Raw genomic sequence first — 12,028 nt, forward strand, 5'->3', positions numbered from 1 at the left:
TGTAATGGTTTGAGGCCAGATCTGCAATTTCTCAGGTGAAATTCTCCTGCCTGTGGAAACTCTATAAACACTTAAGGGTAGATTTATCAAAAAATGTTAGTTTAGAGCTTAATAAATAAAAACTTACCCAGGTTCTGTTCATTCCTATGGGATTTTTTAGAACTGTATTTATCAAATGTGAACTTTAGAACTGTATTTATCGAATGTGAGTTCTAACTTTAACCCATTGAGAAATACAATTCTAAAAAAAAAACCCTTAGGAATGTATAGACCATGGGTGAGTTTTTATTTATTAGGTTCTAAACCTTTTCACATTTTCATAAATCTGCCCCTTCATTTTCATAATACAACTGGACCCTGCAGAACAGGAGGCCAGTTCACCCAGACTTCCATCACAGCATCACCGAGCTTCTGTTTCCTGTTATAATACTTAGCACTCTCAGGGGTATATTTATCAAAGAGTGAAGTTAATAGTGAAGTTCCGCCACTAGAGTGAAATGCTGCTACTCCACATTAATTTCTATGGGATTTTTAAAGGCGTATTCATCAAAGGGTGAACTTTCACTTTCACCCATTGATAAATATGCCTTTCAAAATCCCATAGAAATGAATTGAGAGCTGCGGAATTTCACTCTAGTGGCGGAACTTCACTCTTTGATAAAATTTACCCCCTAGTCTCTCTATCTCTCTCTCTCTCTCAAGTAATTGGACAATTGACTCAAAGGCTATTTCATGGGCAGGTGTGGGCAATTCCTTTGTTATGTCTATCAATGAAGCGGATAAAAGCCCTGGAGTTGATTTGAGGGGGATGCTTGTATGTGGAAGATTTCAGACAACATGCGGTCAAAGGAGCTCTCCATGCAGGTGAAACAAGCCATCCTTAAGCTGCAAAAACATAAAAAAAAAAATCAAAGAAATTGCTACTATATTAGGAGTGGCAAAATCTACAGTTTGGTACATCTGAAAGAAACAAACCACTGGTGAATTCAGCAACGCAAAAAGACCTGGACTTCCACAGAAGACAACAGTGGTGGATGATCACAGAATCATTTCCATGGTGAAGAGAAACTGCTTCACAACAACCAAACAAGTGAACACCACTCTCCAGGACGTAGGCGTATTGATATCCAAGTCTACCATAAAGAGAAGACTGCATGAAAGTAAATACAGAGGGTGCTCTGCAAGGTGCAAGCCACTCATATGTATCAAGAATAGAAAGGCTAGATTGGACTTTGCTAAAAAAAAAAAAAAATCTAAAAAAGCCAGCACAGTTCTGGAAAAACATTCTTTGGACAGATGAAATTAACATCAACCTGTACCAGAATGATGGCAAGAAAAAACTATGGAGAAGGCTTGGAACTGCTCATTATCCAAAGCATACCACATCATCTGTAAAACATGGCAGAGGCAGTGTGATGGCTTGGGCGTGCATGGTTGCCAGTGACACTGGGACACTAGTGTTTATCGATGTGCCACAGGACAGAAGCAGCCGAATGAATTCTGAGGTGTTCAGAGACACTGTCTGCTCAAATCCAGCCAAATGCAGTCAAAGTCAGTCACCTGATCTGAACTCAATTGAGCATGCATTTCACTTGTTGAAGACTAAACTTTGGACAGAAATGCCCACAAAAAAACAGCTGCAGTAAAGGCCTGGCAGAGCATTAAAAAGAAGGAAACCCAGAATCTGGTGATGTCCATGAGTTTAAGACTTCAGGCTGTCATTGCCAGCAAAGGGTTTTCAACCAAGTATTAGAAATGAACATTTTATTGCTGGCAGGTGACTATAAACCCTTGGAAGCATGTGTCAGATTTGCAGCATGGTTTTATAGGAACCATGTCACATTTACCAGCCAAGACCACAAAAAGAAAACCATAAGCAATGAGAGCATCATATCACCATAAATCTAAAGAAGAAATGCAAGAACAAAGGGGGGAAAGTATTTACTTGCCTTTGATTTTCAATTATTTCAGGAGCTGTGTTTAATTAACGTAAAAAAATCCAATTGCATAACCCTAAATGGATTCTAAATAGTGCATGACTGACACATGGAACTAATAAAGCTGTTTAGTTGTATCCCTTAATGGCTGTGCGTAATGAGAGAGGGACTGTTGTAGCATCAGTCTCCAGTAATGTGTGTAAGATGTTGCTCTACAGATTCTCCGACAGGGCCCTCAACTACCAAGCTACAAGTATGAGCAATAGGTCACATATGTGAGCAAGGCTTATTCGCTTTCACGTGTGTCGTCATTGGCTAAGGCCTTGATTAGGTTTTTCACTTTCCTGTATCTGGATCAGTTTAGAATTAGGATCCTTGTAAGTTTAAACTTGGAGTTTTTTAACCTACGCTTCTGTGTCAGGCCATTTGTTTCTTGTTTGCAGCCTGACACGTTTATTACATTTAGCTTTTTTCCTGTGTCAAGAATAAAATGCCTGTACCACTATGACTGTTTGAGAATTGCAATGCCCTGCGGGCCTCCAGTTGACCCACTCTTTAGGCAAAAATACCACAACTTTTATTTTCTGCATTCTGTAATATCTTTAACGTATTTTTTGTTTTTCTTTTTCCAGCCAGCTGTTGTGCATCTGCAAGGGCAAGGTTCCGCAATACAAGTTAAAAATGGTAAGGATCCATAGCACCTCTGTATTCTTATGTATGTTTTTGTCTTGGTGGGGGACATAGATAAAGCTATTGATAAAAGCTATTGGCAGAGCCATGGCTCCTGATGTTCTAGTCCAGAGTCCTTCCGTCCCAGTGCTTTTCTAAATACTTCTGTTCGTTGTCATAATACAGCAAAGCAAAGCAAACTACTAGTACAGGCCTAGGAAACCAATATCCATGGCAGCATTTCATATGGGTTTATGGCAGGGTCATCCAAAATATATATGGTTGACTTTAAATTGATGGGTGTTGTAATTCAGCTTTGGGGTCATAGTATGGGCAGTTTCCTTTTAAAGAAGCTGACTATTTGGATCTGCCATGTGATCTATATATACATTTTGATGTGCTAGAAAAAGCAGTTTTTCAGAGGCGCACTGCCTGTCTGTGTTATTGCACACGCAAGGGCTCATCTGCAAAACATGTGCACAAATTGCTTGGGTTTTTTTTTTATCCAGAATGCATTATTTTTGAAGTAGGGCCAATTTTCGTGCAATTCCCTGACATGGGTGCCCGCCTTCATGATTCTTTCATAAGTTACAATGCATGGTGTAGATGTGTAACTAGTACGTCCAATGTGAATAATAACATTAGAATCCAATTTGTTAGTCATTTATAACCTTATAATCCAATCCTGAAATTACAGCCAGTTCCAAGTTAGCATTAACTCCATCCACACACACAATTTCTCATAAAACGCATTCATGCAAATTTGTAATACAATGCTCTGGTGCGAAAAACAAATAAACAAAAAGTGATTGCACGCTTCAAAATAAAATATAGAAACATTTTTATTAAATAGTTACATAATATAAAATGCCCAACCAAAAAAGGTCTTCATCATGGGAATAACATGAAGAAGTTGCAGGGCCACAATGGATTGGGATCGTTCAATGAGCTGATTTTATCAGATTAGGGCCTCATTTACTTACTAGGGTGTGCATTTCCCATCTTTAATACTACTTTAATACTACTTCCCATCTTTTAAATACTTTGTGAATGTCAGCGGGCGACATTCAAGCATCCATTCAAGCATTTTGCACTTGCATTTGTAAATGAATCCTACACCATTTTGCTAGAAGTTTTTTTTTTTTCAAACCTTTAAAATATTGTAAGTATTGTTTTGGCAAATGTTAACACTTTTGATTCTCATGACTGTATCCCTATAAGCCATTTTCTGCATACAATACCCTAATAAATGTTAGAAATGGTTTTCAAGAACTAGAATGTTTATTTTAAGCCCATGCCCTGTAATAAGACTGTTTTTCATACAGTTATAACAGTACTGCCATTTGTATGCCCTGTTTCCAGGGATATAACTACAAAGGAAACAGACCCTGTTGAGGTATAAGGTCCCCATGAGGCCCTAATTAATAAGTTATTTTAATATATATTGGTAAAACAGGATAACCTCTGCAGAGTTTGGGTGCCCCGCAAATTTTTTTTGCTCTGGGGCCATGTAACATCTAGTTATGCCACTGCCTGTTTCGTTACCTCTCCTGCTCCCACCATTAAATCTATCACAGGCTTCAACATCCTGTAATGCTGCATATAAACTTTCCATATGTCTCGTGAGCCTTTTAATTTGTTCCTTGTATTATTATTATTATTTATTTATATAGCGCCAGCATATTTCGCAGCGCTGTAAAGTAAATGTGTTTATGCAACTAAATCACATTAATTACATACATAGAACATATGGAGTTACATCACAACCAATACCGGTACAAAAGGTGAGGAAGGCAATGTGCAAAGGAGCTTACAATCTAAAGGGAAGGGAATAAGACACAAGGTGTGGTAGTGGGCAAGATCAGAATTGAGTGGGTGAGAGTTATGGTACTGTATGTGGTATTGCATGTGGTAGTTAAGCAGAGTGAAGGTAGGCTTCTCTAAAGAAGTGTGTTTTAAGAGATCTTTTGAAAGCAGAAAGGTTGGGAGAAAGCCAGACAGACCGTGGGAGAGAATTCCATGTATCCCCATCAGGCTTTGTGTTTTTCTTGCTTGCCAGTCAGATGTACCAGGATCCCCTATGCATGTAAAAAGCAAAAGAATACAGATTTGCCATTAGAAATCAGATAAAAATGAAGTACTTAACTGGAATGTCAGGTCCTGGTAAAATTGTACCCCCATATTACTTTCCCTGATTGCAGGAAATTGGGGTATAATAAACTTTACAAGTAGCATTACTAGTTCATTTGTTTGCGACCAGATCATTTAGATTGCCAATAGGCCTTTTGTAGGAGATAAGGAGCCTTGTGGGTCAAGAAATGGATCAATGTCTCCTTAGGCTAATATTAGAGAAAGTTTGTTCTCTGATTACATAGATGGGCTTTAAAGGACATGTAAACCATTAGAATGAATGTAAAATTGCTCAGGAAGTTTTTTCTAAGCAATTTAGCATTTTACATTTTGTTTCAGAGCTTTTTAAGCTTTTAATAGCTGCCACTATAATGAAAAATAAATAAATATTTGCTCGGGGTATTTTGCGGAGTAAAAATTAACACTTAGGGGCTGATTCACTAAGCTCGAGTGAAGGATTCGAATGAAAAATACTTCGAATTTCGAAGTATTTTTTTGGTACTTCGACCATCGAATTGGTTAAATTCGTTCGAATTCGAACGAATCGAACGAAAAATCGTTCGACTATTCGACCATTCGATAGTCGAAGTACTTGCCCTTTAAAAAAAACTTCGACCCCCTACTTCGGCAGGTAAAACCTACCGAAGTCAATGTTAGCCTATGGGGAAGGTCCCCATAGGTTTGCTAATCTTTTTTTGATCGAAGGATTTTCCTTCGATCGTTACATAGTTACATAGTTAAATTGGGTTGAAAAAAGACAAAGTCCATCAAGTTCAACCCCTCCAAATGAAAACCCAGCATCCATACACACACCCCTCCCTACTTTTAATTAAAATTCTATATACCCATACCTATATTAACTATAGAGTTTAGTATCACAATAGCCTTTAATATTATGTCTGTCCAAAAAATCATCCAAGCCATTCTTAAAGGCATTAACTGAATCAGCCATCACAACATCACCCGGCAGTGCATTCCACAACCTCACTGTCCTGACTGTGAAGAACCCTCTACGTTGCTTCAAATGAAAGTTCTTTTCTTCTAGTCTAAAGGGGTGGCCTCTGGTACGGTGATCCACTTTATGGGTAAAAAGGTCCCCTGCCATTTGTCTATAATGTCCTCTAATGTACTTGTAAAGTGTAATCATGTCCCCTCGCAAGCGCCTTTTTTCCAGAGAAAACAACCCCAACCTTGACAGTCTACCCTCATAATTTAAGTCTTCCGTCCCTCTAACCAATTTAGTTGCACGTCTCTGCACTCTCTCCAGCTCATTTATATCCCTCTTAAGGACTGGAGTCCAAAACTGAACTGCATACTCCAGATGAGGCCTTACCAGGGACCTATAAAGAGGCATAATTATGTTTTCATCCCTTGAGTTAATGCCCTTTTTTATGCAAGACAGAACTTTATTTGCTTTAGTAGCCACAGAATGACACTGCCCAGAATTAGACAACGTGTTATCTACAAAGACCCCTAGATCCTTTTCATTTAAGGAAACTCCCAACACATTGCCATTTAGTGTATAACTTGCATTTATATTATTTTTGCCAAAGTGCATAACCTTGCATTTATCAACATTGAACCTCATTTTCCAGTTTGCAGCCCAGTTTTCCAGTTTAGACAGATAACTTTTTAAAGTGGCAGCATCCTGCATTAAAATCGTTCGAATCGTTCGATTCGAACGAAAAATCCTTCGATCGATCGATCGCAGGATTAGCGCTAAATCCTTCGACTTCGATATTCGAAGTCGAAGGATTTCAATTCGAGGGTCGAATTTCGAAGTATTTTTAACTTCGAAATTCGACCCTTAGTGAATCTGCCCCTTATTGTTTCTCCTTTTCAAAGCTGTTTTTTAGCTGCAATATAATGAATTGTGTAACAATTTAGCATTTTACATTTTGTTTCAGAGCTTTTTAAGCTTTTAATAGCTGCCACTATAATGAATTTCATAACAAGAGTGCCACTTGCTGATTACTTCCTGTAACTGTACGGCTGGGGAGAAAACTGTTCAGAAGGGAAACGGGCAACTGTTTTGATGTTGCTCTGCTCAAAAAATATCAGCAACCTCAGAAGACCTTTCCTATCTCTCTTCTGAGCAGAGCAAATTCAGAACACTTCTCTTTTCCTTTTAATCATATCTCTCTCAGATGGCACAGTCAGAGAATCTGACCAGCATGTAGTGCTGCTGTTACAAAATTCATTATATTGCAGCTAAAAAACAGGAGATTTAGTGTAAATTTTTACTCCGCAAAATACCCCAAGTAAATATTTATTTTTAATGGAAGCTGTACTCCTGAACATTGTGGGTCTCTAACAGTATACAACACAAAACAGTGCAATCTAAAACACCTCTTAAAATAAAGCCTTTTCAATAAATCATATATTTAAACACTTTATAACACCATTTTAAGTGTGTTGTTTTGGCTCAAATGAGACACTGTGCTCACACACAAACCAAGGGCACACATACAGTACATGCTAGGTTACATCAACATGTAAATTACAACAAACTTCATGTTAACACTTTTGCAATTAATGATGAGCAAGTCTGCAATCATTTGGGTTGAGATCTGGGCTCTTAGATGTTGGGTGACCTTAACTAAAAAAAAACATTCATCTGAATTGACATAGTTATTTTTATCCAGTAAAATTTTTGTATGGGAAATATGTGTTTGTTGTTGCAACCTGCTTGTTATATTTTCATATGCTTGCAGATATATTTTAACTCTTGTCCAAACAAATATCCTCCCTTTCAGTCTCAGGTAGGAAGGATGTGTTCAGTGGAGATTTATGCAATGCATTGTCAGGGCAGAACTATTACACTGATTATTAAGTTTATCTCCCAGCATCCTGACTTGCACAGAAAAGGTTTTGTAAAAAGTACATAAACCCTTTGTGTCCCAGTATAAGTGCAGCTTGGCACAGTCGCTAAACCTCACTCTGACCTTAGTATCCAGGGCCGAATTTACATCCTAGTCCCACTGCCGTTCATCGCCCCTGTCCCCTGCCCTTTATTCATGCAAATTTTCATCATCTGGACTGGAGCAATGGGGATTTGCGCATGGGAAATGTATAAAAATGATTGTATCTCCAGCACATCCCCAGTGTTTTTGAACCAATGTGGGTGTGGTTGGGCAGCATGCCGCCCCCCTAAAATCCTGCGCCCTAGGCCTGTTAGTATCTTTTCTAGTTGTGCCTAACAGAGGGCCTCATGTACCATTATTTACCAGCGCTGAGAAAACAGAGGGGCTGGTTTGGTCTTTTCTGAATTGGATATTAGCCATTTTCTCCTTTTTGGTAACTCCCTGGACTTCAACTTGGTCATTTTGTGCTTTTATAGGGTACATACTATAAATTATGATTTATAATAAGAATTGAAAATGTTGGTGTCTTATCTAAAGACGCTTGAAGTTAGAAACACTTCGTTAATAGTTTCCCTCTATGAAAATAATTGAGCTCATGAATTTGGGTGGATTTTCTCTGTGACACTTGTGTAGCTTGTTAAATGGCAGGTTCACCTTTATATCGGTTTTCACTTTGTTCTAGATGGACCTAGCATAAGAAGCCTATTCTATTGGTCTTTTGTCTATTTGGAGCCTGCAAGTGAAAATTAATGTTACGTGGTTGTTTGGGTCACTGCTCCTGACAGCCAAAAAAAAACATGAGCTGTGAAGGTTATTTTTAATTGCTTAACTTTCTTTTCTGGCCCTCTCCTAGTGTTTGCAAACTGCTACCTGGTTACTACTACCGGATAGCCGTTGGTTGAAATTTGCAGCACAAAAATGTATAAATACAAATATTATTTAAAAAAACAATACAATTTGATATGAAGACAGATTGCAAGTTGACCTTGAATAGTGCATAGTGCAGTCTAAATTACACTAAAAATCAGTATTAAAGAGGAACATCCCTTTAAATCTAAAACCAAGTTTTGGCAAGTCCATGCCAAGCCACTTTTATATTGAAGTGATTGATCAAAATGGAGCAAACACTCACAGTTAGTTAAAGCTAATACGGATAATGTCAGTGTAGGCATGTGTGTATGTTTATAGCAGCAGCCATATTTCCTCCATACTTCTTATGAAATATAACTTGATACTTTTCTTATAAAATATAGCTGTTAAAATTAATTATTACTGTACTTTTTTTGCATACATAGCAGTATTATAAAATTGCATTTTATTTCCCTCCGATGCTTAATCCTTTGAAGCCAAACTGTATATTTGCATGTTGTGCTCTCATGTTGCTACTTGCGCTGGGTTTTGATAACATGTACTGAGTGACTACCATTCTCTCACACTGAGATCTTTCAGGTGGAATCCTCCATGACTGGTCTCGCATTGCCATGAACCACAGGGTGTTTAAGCTGCACACCCGAAGCGGTGAACTGGAGGTGTTGGTGGATGGTACCTACCTCATCTATAGTCAGGTAGAAGTGAGTACGGTCTTGGACCTAGCTCCTATTTTCCATCTTTATACATTGTTAGCAGGCACCTACATGCAAGGTAACTGGTTATGTGTGCATGTTTTACTCAGTGTCTTGCATTCTGCTCTGTTTATATGTAATCCTCTGAACAAAAAACACCACGGGGTACTGATGGGCAATTCCCATTAACAGCACGGGCAGGAATTTGTGCAAAAATTACCTCTAATGCCTGTGCCATGATCTGCTACCACAAATGCACAAATTCACCCTGAGCAAAGAACAAGAGAAGGGGCCCATTAAATGTCGGCAACCTTATTCTCTGCCATGCATTATGCAGTGGAAGTAGATTGTTGTGGTTATCTTTGCTTTGCCAAAGGCAAACAGGCAACAGGAATAAGCACTGCCCTATAATATGTAAACTGCTTGCTTTTGGGCAAAATGAAACCTTTTTTTATTGAAACTTTTTTTCTATTGAAACCTTTTTTTATTGCCCCTTTAAATTCTGTGCCATCTTGATTTATGTGAGGAACACTTCCCAATCAAAGGGAGTCTACATAGACATCCCCTCTCCTTTTACCAGCAAACATGTGGCTGTACTAACAGGGTGATTCTTATTCCTCTTTGACAGGTTTACTATATAAACTTCACAGATTTAGCAAGTTACGAGGTGGTAGTGGACGAGAAGCCCTTTCTCCAGTGCACGCGCAGCATTGAGCCTGGAAAGACTAACTTCAATACCTGCTACACTGCCGGTGTCTGTCTCTTAAAGGCCAAGCAAAAGATTGCAGTAAAGATGGTCCACTCCGATATATCTATTAATATGAGCAAACATACAACTTTCTTTGGAGCCATCCGTTTGGGAGAGGCACCTGGATCATAAGGCTGGCAGGGCAGCCATGAACCTATTCCTGACCGCACAAGGTCGCTGCCCAAAGATTTTTCCATTCTTCAAACACCAAAAACACCTGGGGAATTCGGCCTTTCGGTCCTTATGCCACGTGAAACAAATATGGGAGCGTATAAGGAAATCCGGCCCTTGGGATAAACCTGATGGAGAAGAATGTGACGATTTCTGTTCTGGTTTTGCTACACTGTGATTCCCAAATCCTTTGGAAGAGGCAGCAGCAAAAATTCTGCCCTGAAAACAGATCCTTTCTTCCAGTGTTCTTATAGACTTTGTGATATTTCTTGCACTAGTTGGCTGCCACAAATGAAACGTAAAAAAGCCGGTGAACTCCTCGGATAGTCGTTGAGATACAAAACAAACCCACTTGATTGTGTCACCCCCTTCCGTTCATGTTTCATATATACACTAAAAAAAGATCATTACTCACTGTATTCAGCTTTAGTATTCTGCAGTCCTGAAAGGAAAAAATATTTCAGATTTAACAGTGCAGATATCAGAGCTATGATAGTAAAAATGCCTTTGTTAAAGACGCAGTTAGTGTGCATTTAAAATACCTAAATTTATCTTTTTTTTTTTTAAATATTTATTTCAGTTTTATAAAGTATTTGTCCTTGGCCAAGTTATTGCATCACGTAACTGAGCATTTTCTTTTTGCTGCGAGTAACTGTAAAACAAATTTTACCGAAATATGTCATTAAGAGAAGTTCTATTAAAAAAAAGTAATGTGTGCAGAAAAACATTGTACCTCCCAGTATTTATGGTTTTGGCTTAGCCAAACCAAGATGTTGGAAGCCATAATACTGGGCATGGGGTGGTTCACCTTTAAGCTAACGTTTAGTATGTTATAGAATGGCTAATTATAAGCAGCTTTTCAATTGGCCATCATTTTTTCTTTTTTATAGTTTTTGAATTATTTGCCTACTTCTTCTGACTCTTTCCAGCTTTCAAATGGGGGTCACTGACCCCATCTGAAAAACAAATGCTATGCAAGGCTACAAATGTATTGTTACTGCTACTTTTTATTACTCCTCTTTCTATTCAGGTCCTCTCACGTTTATATTCCAGTCTCTTATTCAAATCAATGCGTGGTTGCTAGGGGAATTTGGAATCTAGCAACCAGATGGCATAAGTTACAAACTGGAGAGCTGCCGAATAAAAAGATAACTCAGAAACCACAAGTAATAAAAAATGAAAACCAATTGAAAATTGTCTCCGAATATCACTCTCTACATCATACTAAAAGTTAATTTCAAGGTGAACAACCCCTTTTAAACAAGATCTCAAGTGCAAAACATAAAGGGTGGCCATAAACATGAAGAGCCACTCATTTGGCAACGTCTGATATTTGCCTGTGTGCCCACCTATCAGCCATATTAGGCTGATTCGATCCAGCCAGTGATTGCATTCAATGGAGGCCATTGCAGGCTATCGAGAGAGATCCCCACACACCCAGGATGTTTAAACCTGTCTAATAGATAGCTGTTGTGGCGATAAGTTGTGACTCGGTCCTAAGGGGCCCATCTGCACGTGTATGGTCAGTTTAAGACTTTAGGCCACTAACTTTATGTTGTGTGTATAAGAATAAAAAACTGGTCACCAGTGAATTTCATTAAGTTTTCATACGTGTTTAACCAATGACAAACCTGTATGGATGGTTAGAAGAAAGAGGTGCCTTTTCGTGCCAAGTTCCACTAATTGTGACGCCTGTTTCATACAACATTCTATAGAGATCCTCTTGCTAGCTATGCCCAAGTTTGTAAGTATGATTTCCCATATTTCTCTAAATGTTCTTTTAATGTGGTACAGGCATGGGCTTTTCCACAAGAGTTTTTACAACGGACAGAGGTCGACACTAAACAGCCCCACGGCTTTTGTTTTAATAAATCACAGTTGCTATAGGTTGCTAAATCTCAGTTTGATTTCTGTATACCTTTCTGTGTTTACAGGTCAGGCAAGGTT

General features: G+C 38.5%; 1 protein-coding gene across 4 annotated transcripts in view; it reads left to right on the forward strand.

Moving 5' to 3' along the window:
• The window catches only part of LOC108698311 (ectodysplasin-A), an 87,159-nt gene extending 76,380 nt beyond the window's left edge, over positions 1-10,779 (forward strand). Inside the window, exons 6-8 of one of the 4 annotated variants that reach the window (XM_018229707.2) lie at positions 2,570-2,621; positions 9,050-9,165; positions 9,791-10,779. In XM_018229707.2, the coding sequence (XP_018085196.1) occupies positions 2,570-2,621; positions 9,050-9,165; positions 9,791-10,042 (420 nt within the window). In that variant the 3' untranslated portion in view covers positions 10,043-10,779. Of the gene's footprint in view, positions 1-2,569; positions 2,622-9,040; positions 9,172-9,790 lie in introns of all 4 variants that reach the window. The other 3 variants (XM_018229705.2, XM_018229706.2, XM_018229704.2) reach the window with 3 other exon arrangements.
• The last annotated feature ends 1,249 nt before the right edge of the window (positions 10,780-12,028 follow it).

The sequence above is a fragment of the Xenopus laevis genome, chromosome 8L (assembly GCF_017654675.1).
Source record: "Xenopus laevis strain J_2021 chromosome 8L, Xenopus_laevis_v10.1, whole genome shotgun sequence".
NCBI classification, from domain to species: Eukaryota; Metazoa; Chordata; class Amphibia; order Anura; family Pipidae; genus Xenopus; species Xenopus laevis.